At 66.4% G+C, this 20,032-nt stretch overlaps 3 protein-coding genes across 9 annotated transcripts; all 3 read left to right on the top strand.

Annotated features, from left to right (window-relative positions):
• Positions 1-2,384: 2,384 nt before the first annotated feature.
• On the top strand, positions 2,385-5,566 carry MON1B (MON1 homolog B, secretory trafficking associated). Of its 3 annotated transcripts, none has more exons than XM_064639057.1 (5): positions 2,385-2,731; positions 2,849-3,431; positions 3,946-4,756; positions 4,852-4,999; positions 5,364-5,566. In XM_064639057.1, exons 1-5 carry the CDS (start codon positions 2,522-2,524, stop codon positions 5,544-5,546), a joined length of 1,935 nt encoding a protein of 644 aa, XP_064495127.1. In that variant the 5' UTR covers positions 2,385-2,521; the 3' UTR covers positions 5,547-5,566. The 3 variants fall into 3 exon arrangements, with proteins under 3 accessions (XP_064495127.1, XP_064495126.1, XP_064495124.1); XM_064639056.1 differs by having other exon boundaries at positions 2,385-3,007; positions 3,068-3,431; XM_064639054.1 differs by having other exon boundaries at positions 2,385-3,431.
• Positions 5,567-6,115: 549 nt separating this feature from the next.
• LOC135404339 (synaptonemal complex central element protein 1-like) lies at positions 6,116-10,575 on the top strand. 2 transcript variants are annotated; one of them, XM_064639070.1, is made up of 10 exons: positions 6,116-7,043; positions 7,131-7,205; positions 7,447-7,494; positions 7,772-7,826; positions 7,921-8,010; positions 9,266-9,329; positions 9,436-9,502; positions 9,587-9,641; positions 9,744-9,856; positions 9,962-10,575. In XM_064639070.1, the coding sequence occupies exons 1-10, from the start codon at positions 6,596-6,598 to the stop codon at positions 9,976-9,978; spliced, it is 1,032 nt and encodes a 343-aa protein (XP_064495140.1). In that variant the 5' UTR covers positions 6,116-6,595; the 3' UTR covers positions 9,979-10,575. The 2 variants fall into 2 exon arrangements, with proteins under 2 accessions (XP_064495140.1, XP_064495139.1); XM_064639069.1 differs by having other exon boundaries at positions 9,744-9,833; positions 9,962-10,570.
• A 39-nt stretch (positions 10,576-10,614) lies between these two features.
• Positions 10,615-19,667, top strand: CXXC1 (CXXC finger protein 1). Of its 4 annotated transcripts, XM_064639059.1 has the most exons (16): positions 10,615-10,758; positions 10,929-11,026; positions 11,478-11,578; positions 12,100-12,203; positions 12,507-12,662; positions 13,320-13,346; positions 14,139-14,285; positions 15,712-15,819; positions 16,032-16,216; positions 16,935-17,142; positions 17,662-17,772; positions 18,166-18,215; positions 18,352-18,448; positions 18,826-18,840; positions 18,901-19,038; positions 19,455-19,667. In XM_064639059.1, exons 1-16 carry the CDS (start codon positions 10,630-10,632, stop codon positions 19,593-19,595), a joined length of 1,815 nt encoding a protein of 604 aa, XP_064495129.1. In that variant the 5' UTR covers positions 10,615-10,629; the 3' UTR covers positions 19,596-19,667. The 4 variants fall into 4 exon arrangements, with proteins under 4 accessions (XP_064495129.1, XP_064495130.1, XP_064495128.1 ...); XM_064639060.1 differs by lacking the exon at positions 18,826-18,840 and having other exon boundaries at positions 14,250-14,285; positions 18,886-19,038; XM_064639058.1 differs by lacking the exon at positions 18,826-18,840 and having other exon boundaries at positions 18,886-19,038.
• The last annotated feature ends 365 nt before the right edge of the window (positions 19,668-20,032 follow it).

The raw sequence follows: 20,032 nt of genomic DNA, 5'->3' as shown, positions 1-20,032 counted from the left end.
CCCATGTCCCCCCTGAATCCCCTCCTGAACCACCCCCAGACACCAGGGCCCTCCTGAACCCCTCACTCCCCACCCTGGATACCAGGAACTCTGACACCCCCCCCAGAGCTGCCCAGACACCACAGACCCCCCCTGGGCCCCCCGTGCTCACCGAGGCAGGGGCCGCTCCCGGGGTCCCCGGGGGGGGTCACAACCTCGTAGGCGCCGTCAGCGGGTCGGGGGGAGCCTGGGGGGCCGCAGGGGGGTTGTCAGAGCCCGTCAGCCCCCCGAGGTGCCCCAGATCCCCCCGAAGCCCCCCACTCACCTGCCGGGGTGGGGGAGGGGCGGTGCACGGGGCTCCCCGGGAGGGAGCACGTGCCCGAGGGGGCGGGGTCTCGCCCGAAGGGGGCGGGGTCTCGTCCCACGGCCCCGCCCCCCCGGCGCGCCTTGTTGACCACGGCGTAGGTGACATCCATGGGGGGGGGCGCGGGGGGCTCGGCCGGCACCGAGACACTCCTGGGAGAGGGAGGGGAGGGTGGGGAAGGGAAGGGACCCCCTGTCTGGGGCTCCCCCAACCCCCAGCGAGGACTCACCTGAGCAGGGGCGGCCGCAGGGCCCGGCGGGCGACGGCGTCCTGGTACAGGGGGGGCTGGGGAGCGGGGGGTCACCTGAGCCTCCCAATGACGGGTCTTCCCGAGCTCCCGGGTCACCCCCAAACTCTCTTGGCCCCTCGGCAGCCCCGGTCCCTGCTCTCACTTCCCCTTTCCGGGGGCAGGAAGTGCCGCTCAACCCTCGTGCCCCCACCCCGCCCCGGATGCCTGAGGCTCCCCCTGAGCCCCCGGGGCCCCCCCTCAACTCCTGCACCGCCCCCAACCCCTGGGTCCCCATCCGCCTCCCCGGCTCCCCCTCTAACCTGAACCCCCCGGGCCAGGCTGAGATGGGCAGGGGGCGGTGGAGGTGCCATTGGGGTCCTGGGGGGTCCCAGGTGTGCAGGGGACGGAAGGGACCAGGGGGTTTTCAGTCCCCCAGGCCCCGCCCCCGGGTTAAACCCCACCCCTGGGCTGGACCCGAGCTGGGGGGGCTAAAGCTCCTCCGGAGGGTTCCCTATGGCACCTTGAGGGGTCCCTATATACCCTGCACCATCTGGGGGGGCTCTTTAGGGGCTCTGTGGGGCTTCTTGGGGTCCCTCTGGTGCCTGTAGCATATGGGGGGGCTCTATAGACCCAATAGAGCCTCTGTGAGGCTCCCTGGAACCCCTCTAGGAATTTTGTGAGTCCTTATGGACTCTACAGCTGCTGTGGCTGTGTGAGGTCCACTAAAGCACCTCTGGGGAGCCTATAGAAGCTCTGGGGGCCCCTACAGCACCTCTGAGGTCCCTGTGGTTCCTACAGGTCAGCTGGGAGGCCCTATAGGCCCTATGGGACCTTGGGGTGGGGTCTGTACAGCCCCTGCAGAGCCCCTTGGGGTGTCCCAGAGAGCCGGGGAGCCTCTAAGGGGTCTCCTATGGCCCCCCCAGACCCCTGGGTGGTGTCCCTATGGCCCCTTTGGGGCCCGTGGGTCCCTCCCCCCCGCCCCGGTCACGCGGCTCTGAGTGCCGCGGCCTCGCCCCCTCGTGACGTCACCGGGAAACCCGCCAAAAGGGCCGTCCCGCCTCAGGCCACGCCCCACCATCGCTGATTGGTCGGCGCGCGGCGGCCGCGCCCCCTGCCTCCGCACCACGCGCTGATTGGCGGGCGCGGGCGACGCGGTGACGTCACGGGGCGCGCGCGGCGCGGCGGCCCCGGAAGCGGCGGCGACGGCGGCGGGAGCGGGGCCGCGGCGGGAGGGTGAGCGCCCGGGGGGGCGGGGTCAGGGGCGGGGCAAGGGGTCCAGGGGTGGGGGGGAAACGCGCCAGAGGGCGGGGCTGTGGTGAGGGGCGGGGCTTGGCGATGGGCGTGGTTTTTAAGCCTCTGTTGGTAGGGCTGTGGCATGGCTGGGGCTCCCTGGGGGCGTGGCCGAGGAGAAGGGGCGCGGCTACGGGAGCACTCCGGGGGCGTGTCTTAGAGCGGCGATGGGCGTGGTCTCGCGGTCGAGGGCGGGGCCAATGAACCACGTGTGGGCACCACGTGTTCTGGGGTGGGGCTCTGCGGGGGGTGTGGCTTAGTGCTTAAGGAGGCGTGGCCTGATGCCCGGGGGCGTGGCCTGGTGGGAAGACCCCCGGTGGCTGGGGCTCTCCAGGTAGGGGTGGGCGTGGTCAGGGGCGTGGTTAATGCATGTGGGTGTGGCTTGACGAGCCCCACCCCTTCCTCACCCCCCTCCTGCAGGTGCCTCAACGGCAGCAGTGCCCGGGACCCCCAAGCCCGGGTCCCCTGAGCCCTGCCCCGGTGAGGCCCCTGCGGAGGGGTGGGGCCACCCAGGTTTTTGGGCACCGCCCCAGCGCCCCCTGCCCATCACAGGTGTGCTGGGGACCAACCTGGTGGGGACAGCGGCCACGGCATCCTTGGGTCGTCACCACGGTGGGCAGAAGGAGGAGGACAAGGTATCAGTGGCAGTGACAGCCACGATGTCCCTGGGAGGCCACCCTGGTGAGGAGGAGGAGGTGGCAGCGGCCATGATGTCCCCGGGTGGCCAGCACCGTTGGGACAAGGACGAGGCAGTGGCACTGACGGCGGTGGCAGCCACAGCGTCCCCAGGGGGTCACCCTGGTGAGGAGGAGGAGGTGACCATTGCAGCGACGTCTCCACGGTGTCACCCCAGTGAGGAGCAGGAAGAGGTGACAGCAGCAGAGGCCACATTGGCCCTGCACAGGCGGCACAGCACAGATGAGGACACGGCGGCAGTGGCAGTAGTGACGTCCCCAGAGTGTCACCCCAGTGAGGAGCAGGAAGAGATGACAGCAGCACTGATGTCCTCGGAGTGTCCCTCTGTTGGAGTTGAAGAGGAGGTGACAGCGGGGGTGACATCGTTGAGGCATCACCCCAGTGAGGAGGAGGAGATGGGAGCGGTGACATCCCCGAGGTGTCCCCCCACTGGGGATGAGGAGGAGGAGGTGACAGCAGCAGTGACGTCCCCGGGGTGTTCCCCCACTGAGGACAAGGAGGAGGAGGAGGTGACAGCAGCAGTGACATCCCCGGGGTGTTCCCCTGTTGGGGAGGAGGAGGAGGAGGAGGAAACACAGGCCATGACATCCCCAGGGTGTGTCCCTGTTGGGGACGAGGAGGAGGAGGTGGCAGCAGCAGTGACAGCGGCAGCGGCCACATCAGCCCTGGGCGGGCGGCGTGGGGCGGACGAGGACGTGGCGGCCGCGGGCTGGCGGGCGCGGCGCAAACACGTGTTCGTGCTCAGCGAGGCGGGGAAGCCCATCTACTCCCGGCACGGCAACGAGGAGGCGCTGGCAGCCACCATGGGCGTCATGATGGCCCTGGTGTCCTTCATCCAGAGCGGTGGGAACGCCATTCGCGCCATCTGCTCTGGTACGGCACGGGGGGACACGGGGAGGGCAGGACATGGGACCCCCAAACTCACACAGACCCACCCAGGGTACCCCTGAAACAACCCCACGCAGGTACAGCCACCCCCCCCCAAAACAACTCCCTGAGTACATGCCCGCCAAACACACCAGCCCACCCAAAACAACCTCTCTCCTGGGTCCAGCTGAATCCACCAGAGCAGCCCCCCCCCAGTACAACCAGCCCCCCAAAACACACGATCCCCCCCAGCCCTCCTCCTTGGTACAGCCACCCCCCAAAAACAACCCCCCCCCCCAAAACAACACCTGTCTGGGCACACCTGGCTCCCCCCAAAACAACCATCACCCAAACCTCCCCGGGGTGTCCCCAACTGCATGTCACACTCTGGGTGCCCCTGCCCCCTGATGACGCCCTCCCCTCTCTCCCCCAGAGGACCGTACGCTGGTGTTCGAGCAGTGTCTCTGTGTCACCCCGAGTCCCCCTGCCCCCTGATGACCCCCTCCCCTCTCTCCCCCAGAGGACCGTACGCTGGTGTTCGAGCAGCGGGGGCCGCTGCTGCTGGTGTCGGTGTCTCGCACGCGGCAGTCGGCGGCGCAGCTGCGGCGGGAGCTGGCGTTCGTGCACGAGCAGATCCTGTCGCTGCTGACGCGCGGGGGCATCGCCCGCGTCTTCGCGCGGCGCCGCGGCTTTGACCTGCGCCGGCTGCTGGCAGGTGCCGAGGCCGTGCTGGACCGGCTGCTCGGCGGGGCCGCGGCGGACGGGCGGCTGCTCCTGGGGGCCGCGCGCTGCCTGCCCCTTCCCGGGGGGCTGCGCCGGGCCGTGTCCGGGGCCCTGCGCCGCGCCGCCGCTGCCGCCCGCCCCGCGCCCGCCCTGGCCGTGCTGGCGGCCCACGGGCGCCTGGTGACGGCGGCGCGGCAGCGTGCGCTGGCCGAGGGCGGGCGGCTCTGTGCCAGCGACCTGCACCTGCTCCTCAACCTGCTGGGCAGCGGGGCGGGTGCGGGCGAGGTGTGGACCCCCGTGTGCCTGCCCCGCTTCAACCCCGATGGCTACTTCTACGCGTACGCGGCACGGCTGGGCGAGGAGGAGGAGGAGGGCGTGACGCTGATCCTGCTGTCCACGGAGCGCGAGGGCTTCTACGCGGCGGCCGCGTGCCGGCAGCAGCTGGAGGACACGCTGCGGGCGCAGGGCTGGCTGGCGGAGCTCGGCGCGGCCGTGCAGGGGGGCGCGGGGTACGGCCCCTCCCGCGCCGGCGCCCCCGAGCTCCGGCACTTCCTCTACAAGCCCTTGGAGGGGCCCGAGGAGATGCAGCAACTGCCGCAGTTCACCAGGTGTGCAGGAGGGGGAAACACCCCAGAACTGGGGGGCCAGGGGTGTCCCTGGTGTTCACCTGACGCCCACGTCCCCCCCCTCTCGCCGGCTGCAGCCCCGAGCTAGAGGAGCCCTACACCAGCGAGGAGGAGCAGCACCGGCTCTTCGACCTGTACCACTACCTGCACAGCCGCGTGCACAGCCCCCAGCGGCCCCTGCGCCTGCTCTACCACGTGGCCGAGAAGGAAACGCTCCTGGCCTGGGTGAGCTGAGCTGCAGGGGAGGAGCTGTCAGCAGGTTCCAGAGTTAAGAGGGGTGCTCACAGTCAGCAGGTTCCAGAGTTAACAGACAGCATTCACTCACAGTTCTCTCAGCAGGTTCCAGGGTTACTGAAGTTGTGGGTGTGTGGCACAATCAGCAGATCCTACAGTTAACAGGGAGTGCACAGTTGTGCCGCCACGAGTGGGTTCCAGAGTTAATGGGGGTTGCTCTCTGTGAGCACCCTTGATGGTTTCCAGAGTTAATGGGTGCTCACTGTCGGTGCTGTCCGTAGGTCCCAGAGTTAGCAGATGCTCGGTGGCGCTGCTATCAGTAGGTCCCAGAGTTAACAGGCGCGGGTTCCCGCAGGTGACCAGCAAATTCGAGCTGTACAGCTGCTTCAGCCCACTGGTGACGAAGGCAGGAGCCATCGCGGTGCTGACCAAGCTGCTGCGCTGGCTCAAGAAGGAGGAGGACTGGCTGTTCATCCGCTACCCGGCGCCATTCTGCGCCGCGCCCGCGCGCCCCGAGGGGGCCGAGCCCGAGGGCTGACAATAAACACTGAGACCACAGGGAAGAGTCCTGAGTCGGGGGGACGGGGGGACATGCCCCGAGGGGTGAGGGGAGGGGGGAGAGGGAACGCGAACAGGGGTGAGAGGGGACAGAGGAGGGGGAAAAGGGAACAGAAAATGGGGGGGACACCTGACAGAAAAGGTAGGTAAGAACTTAGAGATTAGAGGGAAAATGGGACAGAAAAGAGAGGGAAGGGGGGACAGAAAATGGTGGGAAAATGTGTGAGAAAATGGCAGGAAAGGCTAAAAGAGGTGACAAGCAATGGAGGGCAATAAGGGACCAAAGAGACAGGAAAGGGGACAAGAAATGGAGGGAAAATGAGACAGAAAAGAGGGGGAAAAAAAGCTGGAAAAAATGACTGGGAGTGAAAAAGGGAAAGAAAATGGTGACAGGAAGGGACAGGGCTGGGAAAAGGCACAGAAAGGCGTGGGAAAATGGACAGAAAATTATGGGAAAACATTAGGGGAAAAATGTGGGGGACAGGGTGGGAAAATGTGACAAAAAAAGTAGGTAAACATGACAAAAAAGGGTGAGAAATCGTGAGAAAACATGAGGAAAAAGGCGGGAAAACGTGAGGGGAAAAAGGCGGGAAAACGTGAGGGGAAAAAGGCGGGAAAACGTGAGGGAAAGGGAGGTGAGGAGCTGAAAAAGCTGCAGAAGGTGAGAGGAAATGGGGAACGAAAAGGGACAAAGTGGAGGGACAGGAGAGAGAAAAGGGTGAAAAAGGACCAGAAAGAGGGGAGAGGTGACAGAAAATGGGGGCAAGAGGGGACAGAAAGGGGGGACAGAGACAGAAGGAGCAGAGGAGGCAGAAACTGGAGGAAGGAGGTGACAGAAATGGGGAGAACCAGGAGAAAAGAGGGAAAAGGGAGAGCAGAGGGAGGGAGGAGGGTCAGAAACAGTGAAATGTGACAGAAAACAGGGCTGAGGGTGGGCAAGGGGGGACGAAGAGGGGGACAGAAGGGGACAGCCCAGCGCCCGCTGCCATCATCCCCTGTGTCCCCACTGTGCCCCCACCAGAGGCCCCCATGTTCCCCAATGTCCCCTCCATCTCCCTCCGTGTTCCCCCCATAGCCCCCCATGTTCCCCAATGTCCCCTCCATGTCCCTGTGTCCCCCTGTGTCCCCCCCATGTTCCCCCATGTCCCCTCCATTGTTCCTGTGTCCCCCAATGCCCCCCAATGTCCCCCCATGTTCTCCCATGTTCCCCCTGTGTCCCCCAATGCCCCCCCGTGTCCCCCAATGTCCCCCCAGGCTGCAGCGATGGACGTGGACCCACCCAGTGAGGAGTTCTGTGGCCGGGACTCCCCGAGACCCCCGTGTGTCCCTGTGTCCCCCCGCCCCAGGGACAAGGGGTTCCAGAGTGTTCTGGAGGGACATGTTGTCCCCGTGTCCTGCCCAGTTCCCCCCTCAGGTCCCCCTGGGGGTGTCCCACGGCTTGAGATGCTCCTGAAACGGATCCACAGCCTGCAGAGCGGTGAGTGGGGGGACCGCCATGTCCCTGTGTCCCTGTGTCTCCCTATGTCCCCCCATGTCCCTCTGTCCATCCCACCATGTCCCACAGCCCGTCAGACCATGGAGAAGGAGCTGGAGGAGGCACAAAGCCGCAGGGAGGGGCTGTGCCAGGACCTGGAGCAGCGTGAGTCACACGAGGGGGACACTGAGGGGTCTGGGGAGTCACTGAGGGGTCTGGGGGGGTCACTGAGGGGTCTGGGGGGGTCACTGAGGAGTCTGGGAGGGTCACTGAGGGTCTGAGGGGGACACCGAGAGGTCTGGGAGGGTCACTTAGGGGCCTGGGGGTGTCACTGAGGGCTCGGGGGGAGGACACAGAGGGCTCTGGGGGTTCTGGTCCCAGCTGACTCACCCTCCCCTCCCCACAGTGAAGCAACGTGAGGCAGCACTGGAGGGGGTCTGGCAGCAGGTGCAGGGTGAGGCTGGGGGGGCTCAGGGCCTTTGGGGTGGGGGCAGGTCTCTGGGCCCCTCCTCGATGCTCCCCTGACCCTCCCTGACTCCCCAAACCCCCTCTTGATTCCCCCTGGTGCCTGTGAAACCCCTGACCCCCCCCCGGACCCTTCAACCCCTGTGATCCCCCAGACCCCCCAAATCCCCCTAATCCTTGTGACCCCCTGACTCCCTTGATCCCCCTCTGGGATTCCCCCGATCCTGTGACACCCCCTGATCCCTGTTGCCCCCTGACCCCCCCAGACTCTCTGCGGGCAGCGCGGCTGCACAGGAAGGAGGTGGAGGCCGAAGGTCAGAGGTGAGTGGGGGGACCTGGACACTTGTGACCCCCCTGGCTCCACCTTTGCCCACATGACCTCTGACCCCCCCAAACACACCCGGTGCCCCCACAGGCGTCGGGGGCTCTGCCTGGAGCGGCAGCAGGGCCTGGAGGGGGCGGAGGAACAGCGAGAGCAGCTCCGGCACCTGCGCCGGGAATGCAGGTGGGGCTGGGGGGACACAGGTGGGTCTGGGGGCACACAGGTGGGTCTGGGGGCACACAGGGGGGTGTGGGGGGACACAGGTGGGTGTGGGGGCACACAGGTGGGTCTGGGGGCACACAGGGGGGTGTGGGGGGACACGGGTGGGTGTGGGGGGACACGGGGGGGTGTGGGGGGACACAGGTGGGTCTGGGGGGGCACAGGTGGGTCTGGGGGGACACAGGGGGGTGTGGGGGGACACAGGTGGGTCTGGGGGGACACAGGGGGGTGTGGGGGGACACGGGTGGGTGTGGGGGGACACAGGTGGGTGTGGGGACACAAGTTGGTCTGGGGGGACACGGGTGGGTCTGGGGGGACACAGGGGGGTGGGGGGAACACGGGGGGGTGTGGGGGGACACAGGTGGGTGTGAGGGGACACAGGTGGGTGTAAGGGGACACAGGTGGGTGTGGGGACACAGGGGGGTGTGAGAGGACACAGGTGGGTGTGGGGACACAGGTGGGTGTGGGGACACAGGTGGGTGTAAGGGGACACAGGTGGGTGTGAGGGGACACAGGTGGGTGTGGGGACACAAGGGGGTGTGGGGGGACACGGGTGGGTCTGGGAGGGACACAGGTGGGTGTGGGAGGGACACAGGTGGGTGTGGGGGGACACAGGTGGGTGTGGGGACAGAGGTGGGGCCTTGGGAGACACGGGTGGGTGGGGGGGGGACACAGGTGGGCATGGGGGGACACACGTGGATCTGGGGGAAACAGGTGGGTCTGGGGGAGACACAAGTAGGTGTGAGGGGGACATAGGTGGATCTGGGGACACAGGTGGGTGTGGGGACAGAGGTGGGTCTGGGGGAGACACAGGTGGGTGTGGGAGGGACACAGGTGGGTGTGAGGGGGACATAGGTGGGGCCTTGGGGGACATAGGTGGGTGTGGGGACACAGGTGGGTGTGGGGACACAGGTGGATTTGGGGGGACACAGGTGGGTGTGGGGACACAGGTGGGTGTGAGGGGAACACAGGTGGATCTGGGGACACAGGTGGGTGTGGGGACACAGGTGGGTGTGAGGGGAACACAGGTGGATCTGGGGACACAGGTGGGTGTGGGGACACAGGTGGGTGTGAGGGGAACACAGGTGGATCTGGGGACACAGGTGGGTGTGGGGACACAGGTGGGCATGGGGGAGATACAGGTGGGCTGGCGGCTGTGCCCGGTGACCTACACAGGTCACACGATCCCTGTGTCACCCCTGTGTGTCACAACCCTCAGGAAGGAGTTCTGGCAGCAGCTCGATGCCATCATAGACGAGCACAAGCGCCTGCGTGACCTGCACGTGAGGCCTGGGGTGTCCCCTCCCACACCTGGGGGGCCACACACACACCTGGGGGAGCCACACACACACCTGGGGGAGCCACACACACACCTGTGACCCCCCGCAGGCCCCGGCCCACCTGGAGGCTGAACTGGTGCAACTGGAGAGCACAAAGGAGAAGCTGCTGAGCCTGGGTGAGACTCCAACACCTGAGGGACCCCCTGGACTCCTGAGCCCTCCAGACCCCTCGGGCTGACCCACCCCCCTTCTCCCCCCAGAGCGGTGCCTGATGGAGATCGAGGAGCAGGTGGGCCCAGAGGCCCCCGCGGTCACGTGAGTGCTCAGCCCCGCCCCCACACCTGGCCCTGCCCCACACACCTGGCCCCACCCTGCCCTGCCCCATGCCTGGCCCCCACCTGCCTCCCACCCCTGCAGGCGATTGGAGGAGCAGGAGCAGGAGGAGGCACAGCAGCAGCTGGAGGTGCAGCTGGGCCTGAGGGATCAGGAGCTGCAGCGACGGGACAGGTGTGTGACCCTACCTGGGACAGGTGTGTGACCCCACCTGGGACAGGTGTGTGACCCTACCTGGGACAGGTGTGGCCCTGACACCTGGGCCTCCTGGGTCCACGCCCACATCTGGCCGTGCCCCCCAGGCTGGCAGAGGAGCTGAAGCAGCTGCAGCTGCAGCTCCCTGGGGAGGCTCCGGAGTGACAGGAGAGGAGACAGGAGGGACCCGTGGGACACTTGGGCACCACCTGTGTGGCAACTGTGTGTCACCTGTGAGCCACCTGTGTCACCTGTGTGCCACTTGTGTGTCACCTGTGGCACCTGTGTGGCACCTGTGTTACCAGCGTGTCACCTCTGTGCCACCTGTGTGGCACCCACAGGACACCTGTGTCAGCTGCATGTTACCTGTGTGTCACCTGTGTGTCACCTGTGTCCCCCTATGTCCTCGTGTGCCCTCAATCCCTCCTTGTCCCCGCCATGTCCCCCATATCCCGATGTCCTTCTATGTCCCCCCCATGTCCTCAATGTCCCCAACATCCCCCACCATGTCCCCAATGTCCCTTCATGTCTCCCCATGTCACTATGTCCCCATTTCCCCCCATGTCCCCAATGCCCCCATGTGCCCATGTCCCCCAGTGTCCCCCCATGTCCCCCCATGTCCCCCCATGTCCCCAATACCCCCCGTGTCCCCCAATAAACGCCCCTCGCATCACCGCCGCCTCTCACGTGTCTCTTTGGGGTCCCGCGGGGGGGGGCCCGCAGGTAACACTTCCCCCAACATGGCGTCCCCCGGCGGCCGCCGCCATGGCCCGCCATGGCCGCCGCCATGTTGGGTGTGGGCACGCCCTCAATCGGAAGCGGAAGTCGGTCACGCCCCTCGCTTCCGGCGGCGGCGGGGCCTGGCCCGGAGGGTCCCTCGGTGGCGCTGGCGGCGGCGGCGATGGTGGGGAGGCGGGGGGGCCTTGGGGGGGTTAGGAAGGTCTTTGGGGAGGCTGGAGAGGGTTGGGGGCTGGGGGAAGGTCTGTGGCGGGGGCTGGGGGTCCGGAGGGGTCTGTGGGGGCCCCGCTGACACCCGGCCGTGCCCCGACGGCCCCCGCCATTGCCCACCCCCAGGACAGCGAGTTCTCGGACGCGGAGGCGGCGCCGGGCGGGGAGGAGAACGCACCGGTTTATTGCGTGTGCAGGAAGCCCGACATCAACTGTTTTATGATGTGAGGGGGGAACGGGGGGGCCCGATATAACTACTTCGTGACGTGAGGGGGGAATGGGGGGGCTTGAGGGATCCCCAAATGCTTCGTGATGTGGGGGAGGAACGAGGGGATCCCAACATCAACTGCTTTGTGATGTGAGGGGGAAATGGGGGTCCAACCGCTTCGCGATGGGAGGGGGAGTGAGGGGTCCTATGAGGGGGCTGGGGGGGCTCTGTAGGGCTGTGGACCCCAGGGGGGCCGGAGGGGGGAGGGCTCAGGGCCGGGGGGGGAGCAGATATCTCTGAGGGTGGGAGTTGGGGGGCTCCGGGGGTCTGTTGGGCGGATCCCTTGAAGGGGGGGCAGTGAGGGCTCCTTTGGGGTGGAGGGGATGGAGGGACCCTTGAAATGGGGGGGCGTGGAGGGACCTTTGGGAGGTTCCCCAGCTGAGGGTCTCGGTGTGTCCCCCCCCCAGCGGATGTGACAACTGCAACGAGTGGTTCCATGGGGACTGTATCAACATCACCGAGCGCATGGCCAAGGCCATCCGGGAGTGGTACTGCCGCCAGTGCCGCGGTGAGGGGGCCGGGGGGGCATCTGGGGCTGGCACTGCCGCCAGTGCCACGGTGAGGGGGCCGGGGGGGCATCTGGGGCTGGCACTGCCGCCAGTGCCACGGTGAGGGGGCTGGGGGGGCATCTGGGGCTGGCACTGCCGCCAGTGCCACAGTGAGGGGGCTAGGGGGGCTTTGGGGGATCCAGGGGGACCCTCCGTGAGTGGTACTGCTGCCAGTGCCATGGTGAGGGGAGTTTGAAGGGGCTGAGAAGCTGATTTGGGGGGTCAGGGGGGAGGCTCGGAGGGGGGTACTGGGGGGTCCTGGACACCTGGATATCTTTTGGAGGGAGGGGTGGCTATTGAGGTCCATTCTGGGGAGTCCTTGATCTCAGGGTCCTGGTTGGCGGGGTCTGGGCTTAGGTTTGGAGGGGGAAATGGGGGTCCCTGACATCGGGGCCCCTCAGTGAGGGGTGACAGCAGCAGAGGGGGAGCTGGGGGTGAGTGAAGGGTCCCCCTGACCCCCCTTTGTCCCCGCTCTTTCCAGAGAAGGACCCGTCCCTGGAGATCCGGTACCGGCACAAGAAGTGGCGGGAGAAGGAGCACGAGGGGGCCAAGGGGCAGGAGCTGGAGCAGGGCCGGGCGGCCAAGGTGGGCTTGGGGGGTCCTGGGGATGGCCCTGGGGCCAGGCCACCAAGGTGGGGGGGACCTTGTGGTGTGGAGGCGCCGGGACTGCCCCAGTCCCTTAAGATGTGGATTTGGGGGTTCCCTATATGTGGTGGTTTGGGGGATGTTTGGGTGCCCCCTGGACCTCTGAGCCCCTTCCAGGTGCCTGGGTGGGTTTTGGGGTGTGTGACCCCCCCAGATCAAGAGCGTGGCCCGCATGTGTGGGGAGTGCAAGGTGTGGGCATCCCTGGGTGTGATTTGGGGTGTCTGACCCCCCCGGCCCCCCAGATCAAGCGCTCAGCCCGCATGTGTGGGGAGTGCGAGGCCTGCCGGCGCCCCGAGGACTGCGGGCAGTGCGATTTCTGCCGGGACATGAAGAAGTTCGGGGGCCCCAACAAGATCCGCCAGAAGTGTCGCCTGCGGCAGTGCCAGCTGCGGGCCCGGGTGAGCGGGGCTTGGCGTGGGCCTGGCGTGTGCTTGGCGTGTCCTTCGTGTGTCCTCAGCGTGTTCTCAGTGTGTGCCCAGCGGGTGCTTGGTGTGGTGAGGCGAGCGCTTCAGGTGGGGCCAGTGTGTGCTGGGCACGTGTGTAACGTGTCCTTAGCATGTGCTTGGTGTGTTTGTTGCATGGCTGAAGTGTGTGCTCGGTGTGATTTTAGTTTGGTGCTGATCTGATGTTGGTGTGACCTCGGTGTGTGCTTGGCGTGGTCACGTGTTTTACGGGGTCAGTGTGCGCGTGACGTGTGCTGAGCGTGGCCTCGGCATGGGCTGAGTCCTTCCTGTGTTGTCTGTGTGTGCTTGGCATGTGTTTGGTGTGTGCTCAGTGTCTGTGGGGTTTGGGGGTCCTGGGCTGGGGTTGGAGGGGGTTGGGGTGGCTCCACTGTGTCCCCAGCGTGTCCCCGGTGTGGTTCCCTGTCACTGTGTCTCTGACGTGTCCCTGTGTCACCCGCTCCCATGTCTCCATGTCACCTCGTCCCGTGTCCCTGACGTGTCCCCAACGTGTCCCGTGTCCCTGTGTCACCCTATCCCATGTCCCTGACGTGTTCCATGTCCCTCTGCCACCCTGTCCCGTGTCCCTGACGTGTCCCCACTGTGTCCTCACAGGAGTCCTACAAGTACTTCCCCACCTCGGTGAGTCACCGGGGCCCTGGGGCTGGGGGGGGTCTGGGTGGGAGGGGGATGGGCTGGGGGATGGGGGGTTGGGGTGCCCCAAAATCTGGGATTCCCCTGGGGTGAGGGGGGGTCTCGTGGGTCCCCAGGCTGGGGGTGGTGGGGGGGGGGGGGTCCCTGGGGTGGGGGTGCTGGTGCCCGGGTAGGTGCTGACCCCCCCCCAGCTGGTGTGAGGGGGTGCTGTGGGGGGGTCCCGGGGGGTCTGTTGTGGTGTTGACCCCCCCCAGCTGATAAGGCTGTGCCTTTGGAGGGTTCTGAGGGGGCCTGGGGGTCCCTGGCAGTGCTGACCCCCATTGAGCTGATAAGGGGGTCCTGTAGGTGCCATCAGGGGGTCCCAGGGATGCCATGGGGGGTCGCTGGTCGCTGAACCCCCCCCAGCTGATAAGGGGTCCTGGGGGTGCCATGGGGGGGTCCTGGGGGTCCCTGGCAGTGCTGAACCCCCCCAGCTGATAAGGGGTCCTGGGGGTGCCATGGGGGGGTCCTGGGGGTCCCTGGCAGTGCTGAACCCCCCCAGCTGATAAGGGGTCCCGGGGGTGCCATGGGGGGGTCCTGGGGGTCCCTGGTGATGCTGAACCCCCCCCAGCTGATAAGGGGTCCCGGGGGTGCCATGGGGGGGTCCTGGGGGTCCCTGGTGGTGCTGAACCCCCCCAGCTGATAAGGGGCTCCTTGGGGGTCCTGGGAGTGCCATGGGGGGGTCCCGGGGGTGCCGGAGGGGGGTCCTGGGGGTCCCTGGCGGTGCTGACCCCCCCCCAGCTGGCGCGGGGGCGTGAGGGGGACCTGGAGCTGCTGAAGGCGCAGCTGGGGCCGGGGCCCCCCGAGAGCCTCTCGGACGAGGAGCTGCCCCTCGACCCCCGGCTCTACCAGGAGCTCTGCGCCGGCGCCTTCGACGAGCACGGCCTGGTGAGCCCCCAAACTGACCCCCTGGGCACCCTGAACTGACCCCCGGGCACCCCAAACTGACCCCCGGGCACCCTGAACTGACCCCCAGGCACCCTGAACTGCCCCTGGCACCCCAAACCACCCCTGGCACCCCAAACTGACCCTCGGGCACCCTGAACTGCCCCTGGCACCCCAAACTGACCCTCGGGCACCCCAAACCGCCCCTGGCACCCCAAACCGCCCCTGGCACCCCAAACTGACCCTCGGGCACCCTGAACTGCCCCTGGCACCCTGAAATGCCCCTGGCACCCCAAACTGACCCCCAGGCACCCTGAAATGCCCCTGGCACCCCAAACCGCCCCTGGCACCGCAAACTGACCCCTGGGCACCCTGAACTGCCCCCCAGCCACTCCAAACTGGCTCCCCAGGCACCCCAAACTGACCTCCCATGTGCCCTGGACTGCCCCTGGCACCCTGAAACCCCATGGCACCCCAAACTCCCCCCTGGGCACCCCCAACTGCCCCCTGGGTGCCCTGAACTGCCCCTGGGCACCCCCAAACTGCCCCCCCCAGGCACCCACAACTGTCCCCCAGGCACCCCAAACCACCCTCCCGGGCACCCCAAGCCCCTCCCCAGCATGTTCAGCATGTCGAGGCCCCGTTCTTAAGCACCAGCATCCACTGAGGCGGGTTTGGGGTGGGGGGTCGGTGTTGTGGGGGGCTTTATGTGTCGGGGCAGGTTGAAGCATGTTGGGGCAGAGTGAGAGACGTTTGAACCCAGTTTAAACGTGTCAGAGCATGTTACAAGTATGGTCGGGCACCCCGAAGTCTTTAGGTGTGTTTGTACATGTCAGGGCGTGTGTTAAGCGTCTCTCAGCATCCCAAGCCACGCTTAAACACGTTTAGGCAGGCGGGGGGGGTTAAGTGTGTTCCCATGTAGAGGAGTTCTCGGGGGGCTGGGACACCCTGGGCTGGGCTGTGGCGTGTTCAGGCCCACGGGAGCACGTCTAAGGCAGGGTTTGCGTGTCAAGGCCTGGTTTTGTGTGTCGGGGGGTGTTTTTGCACGTCAAGGCCTGGTTTTGTGTGTTGGGAGGGATTTTGGGTGTCGGGGGTACCCTGAGCATGTCAGGATGTGTTGGTGCACCCGCTGTGTTCTCAGTCCGTGTCAGGGCATGTTGGGGTGTGTCTCCCCACGTGTCCCTGTGCTGGGCCGTGCTCTGGATGTGACCAGGCGTGTCCTGGCCTGTCAGAGCGTCGCTGTGCCCCCGTGTCAGGGCATGTCCTGGCACGTTGGGGCGTGTCCTGCATGTCCTTGCATGTCCCCATGTGGGCCGTGCTCTGAGGCGTGTCAGGGCGTGTTGGGGCACGTCCTGGCGCGTCCTGGCACGTCCCCCCGTGCCCCTCCGTGTCCCCGTGCCCGCCCCGACGTGTCCCCGGTCCCGCACAGCCCTGGCTCAGCGACGCCGAGGACGCCCCGTTCCTCGACCCCGTCCTGCGCAAACGCGCCGTGAAGGTCAAGCACGTCAAGCGCCGCGAGAAGAAGTCGGACAAGAAGGTGGGGGGGGCAGTGGGGGCAACTGGGAGGGCTCTGGAGAGAGGCTGGTGGGCACTGGGAGGGCTCCTGGGAGGTGCGGGGGGTCCTTAAGGCTTACTGGGAGGCTACTGGAAGGGGCACCAGGAGCCTCCAGGAGGGCTCTGGGTGGTCGCTGGGTGGTCACTGGGCTATGACTGGTGGTTGCTGGTGCTAACTGGTGGTCACTGGTGCAGAAGGAGGAGCGGTACAAGCGGCACCGGCAGCGGGCCCGGCACCGGGAGCGCCGGGGACACCCCGAACGCGCCGACGCCCGGGACCCCGCGGGGCTGGGCCAGTGCCTGGGGCCCGGCTGCACCCGCCCTGCCCGCCCTCCCTCCAAGTACTGCAGCGAGGCCTGTGGCATCAAACTGGCTGCCAAGTGAGTACCTACTAGTACGGACCAGTACAGACTGGTATAGGCCTGTACAGAGGGGTACAGACCAGTACAAAGCAGTACAGATAGGTACAGAGCAGTACAAACCAGTACAGATAGGTACAGAGCAGTACAAACCAGTACAGATAGGTACAGAGCAGTACAAACCAGTACGGATAGATGCAGACCAGTACAAACCAGTACGGATAGGTACTGGGAGGTACAGACCAGTAATGACATGTGTAGACCCGTATAAACTCGTACCAACAAGCAGCGACCTGTGTAGATTGACAGAAACCGGTACAGACCAGTACAGATTGCTGCAGGTGATTACAGACCAGTATAAACCGGTATGGACCGGTAGTGACCTGTATAGACCAGTATAAACTAGTACAGACCAGTAACGAGCTGTATGGGCTGATACAAACCAGTACAGACCAGGCCCGGACAGAGCAGAGCCCCTCTGGACCCAGGGGGCCAGTTCCCTCCCTCCGGTGCTTCCTCCCCAGCTGGCCCGGTGAGATCCCACCCCCGGGATCCTGGGATGGATCCCACACCCGTTCCCAGGGTGGATCCCACACTCCATCCCGGAGGGCCATTAACCCCATCCCGCCCCGTTCCCAGCCAGATCTACGAGATCCTGCCGGAGCGGGTCCAGCAGTGGGTCCCAGAGATCCCGGGGGTTCTGGGGTGCCCGTTAACCCCAAACCCCCCCCAATTCCAGCCGGATCTACGAGATCCTGCCGCAGCGGATCCAGCAGTGGCAGCAGAGCCCGTGCGTGGCCGAGGAACACGGGAAGCGGCTCCTGGAGCGGATCCGGCGGGAGCAGCACCAGGCGCGGCTGCGGCTGCAGGAGATGGAGCGGCGCTTCCACGAGCTCGAGGGGCTCATCGCCCGCGCCAAGGGGCACCCGCCCCGCGAGGACGAGGAGGTGGGGACCCCCAAAAACCCCCAGGACCCCCCTGGGATCCCCCAAACACCCCCTGAATCCCAAAACCCCCTGGGACCCCCAAACCCCTCCCACGAGCTCGAGGGGCTCATCGCCCGGGCCAAGGGGCACCCACCGCACAAGGACAAGGAGGGGGGGACCCCCAAAGTCCCCCTGAACCCCAAAACCCCCCAGGATCCCCAAACCCCTTCCATGAGCTCAAGAGGCACCTGCCCCTGCAAGGATGAAGAGGTGGGGGCACCCAGAGACCCCCAAACCTCCCCAGGGACCCCTGAACACCAACACACACCTCCTGGAGGCTTGGAGACCCCCCCCCAAACCCTTTAACCCCCCATCCTGGGTCCTCCCTGATCCCCCCTCAGGTTCCCCATGGACACCTGGGTCACCCTCAAACCTGTTAACCCCTGGTGGTCCTTGAGCCCCTTAACCCTGGGTGTCCCCCCAATCCCTGTGTCCCCCTAATCCCTGTGGATGCCCTCTGAGCCCCCCGTGTCTCCCCAGAGCACAGAGGGGGACAGTGAGGACACGGACCTGCAGATCTTCTGTGTCTCCTGCGGCCACCCCATCAACCCCAAGGTGGCCCTGCGGCACATGGAGCGCTGCTACGCCAAGGTATCCTGGGCTCTGGGGGTCTGGGGGATCCCTGGGCTCTGAGGGGGAGCCTGGAGGAGCCACAGCAACCTCTGGGCTCCTGGGGGATCCTGGGATCTGTGGGATCAACCGTGGGATCTGCGGGGGGCCTCTGTAGAGGTCATGGTGTCCCCTGGGGCGGCTGTAGGGACCTGCTTGGGGGTCTGTAGCAGCTGGGGAGCCATGGGGACCTCATGGAGGGTCTCCAGGAAGGCTGGGGGGGCCAGAGGGACCCTGCTTGGGGGGGCTCTGGGTGGGTTCTCCAGGGGCTGTGGGTCCCTGTAAGGGCTGGGGTTTCCCCTGGGGGTCCGTAGGGCTCCAGGGGCTCTTGGGGGTCCCATCTCTGCACCCCTCTGACCCCCCACTCTGTTGCAGTATGAGAGCCAAACGTCCTTCGGGTCCATGTACCCCACCCGCATCGAGGGGTGAGTGGGGAGGGGAGGGGGAGGAAGGGGAGGGGGGTTCCAGGCCCCTGGGCAGGTGAAGGGCAGTTATGGCTGCCTGGAGGGGGTTCCCCCAGACACCCCGTGTGCCCCCCTGTCACCCCGTGTGTCCCCCCAGGGCCACCCGCCTGTTCTGCGACGTTTACAACCCCCAGAGCAAAACCTACTGCAAGAGGCTGCAGGTGCTGTGCCCGGAGCACTCCCGGGACCCCAAGGTGGGTGTGGGGGGCAAAGGGGGCTGAGGGGGGGCTGGTGTTGTGCCCGGAGCACTCCTGGGACCCCAAGGTGGGCACAGGGGTTGGGGGGGGCAGCTGCCCCTGTGGATGCCCCCATGGGTCCTATAGGGCACATCTATGGGTGCCCCTGGGAGCCCCAGCACCTCATTGACCCCACTGCCCCCCAGGTGCCCATGGATGAGGTGTGTGGGTGTCCCTAATGTCCCCAGTGTCCCCAATGTCCCTGTGCCCCCCAGGTGCCCATGGATGAGGTGTGTGGGTGTCCCTAATGTCCCCAGTGCCCCCCGTGTCCCTGTGCCCCCCAGGTGCCCATGGATGAGAGGTGTGGGTGTCCCCAATGTCCCTGTGCCCCCCAGGTGCCCGCAGATGAGGTGTGTGGGTGTCTCCAATGTCCCCAATGTCCCTGTGCCCCCCAGGTGCCCGCGGATGAGGTGTGTGGGTGTCCCCTGGTCCGGGACGTGTTCGAGCTGACGGGCGATTTCTGCCGCGTCCCCAAGCGCAAGTGCCACCGTCACTACTGCTGGGAGAAGCTGCGCCGCGCCGAGGTGGACCTGGAGCGTGTCCGCGTGGTGGGTGTCACCTGGGGGGCAGGAGGGGCCCCACGGTGTCCCCTGGATCCCACACTGATGTCCTTCACAATGTGCTCGTGTCCCCAAGGCAGTCCCTGTGTCACCATGTTCCCATGTGTGGCCCCTTGTCACTGGTTCTGTCCCCATGTCCCCCAGACTGTCCCCACGCTGTCCTCTGTCCCTGCCCCTGACTCCGTGCTGTCTCCAGTCCCCAGTGGTACAAGCTGTCCCTGCCCCTGCCCCTGGCAGTGTCCCCTCTTCCCCCCCAGTGGTACAAGCTGTCCCTGCCCCTGGCAGTGTCCCCTCTTCCCCCCCAGTGGTACAAGCTGTCCCTGCCCCTGGCAGTGTCCCCTCTTCCCCCCCAGTGGTACAAGCTGTTGCTGTCGCTGTCCCTGGCAATGTCCCTTTCCCCCCAGTGGTACAAGCTGGACGAGCTGTTCGAGCAGGAGCGCAATGTCCGGGCGGCCATGACGAACCGGGCGGGGCTCCTGGCGCTGATGCTGCACCAGACGATCCAGCACGACCCACTGACCACGGACCTGCGCTCGGAGCGCTGACGGGACCCCCACAGCCCCCACCCCCCAGGCCTGGGCCCTCCCCCCCACAATAAATCGGGTGTAAAAACCGTGTTTGGAGGTGTCTGTGGGGCTGGGGGGTGTTAATGGGGCTGGGGGCCCTATAGGGTGGGGAAGCCCTTAGAGGGCTGGAGGGTTCCTGGAGGGCAGGGGGGGCAGGGGCAGCATCCCGGGGATGGGCTGGGAAGGATCTCTGGGAGTGTTGGAGGGGAGGGTCGTCCCTGTGGGGGGTTCGGGGGGGTCCTGGGGGGTCTTTGGAAGTTCTGTACAGCTCAGGAACTCCTGAGAGTTCTTGGGGGTTCTATAGGGCTGGAGGGGGGGGGTCCCTGTTGGGTTCCTTGGGGGTTCTGTGGGACTCGGGGGTCCCTGGGGGGTGTTTGGGTGGTCCCTGAGGGGGTCCGTGAGGGGCCGAGTGGAAC

This window comes from Pseudopipra pipra, chromosome 31, assembly GCF_036250125.1.
Source record: "Pseudopipra pipra isolate bDixPip1 chromosome 31, bDixPip1.hap1, whole genome shotgun sequence".
Taxonomy (NCBI): Eukaryota; Metazoa; Chordata; class Aves; order Passeriformes; family Pipridae; genus Pseudopipra; species Pseudopipra pipra.
This window is presented reverse-complemented; position numbering and strand designations above follow the sequence as displayed.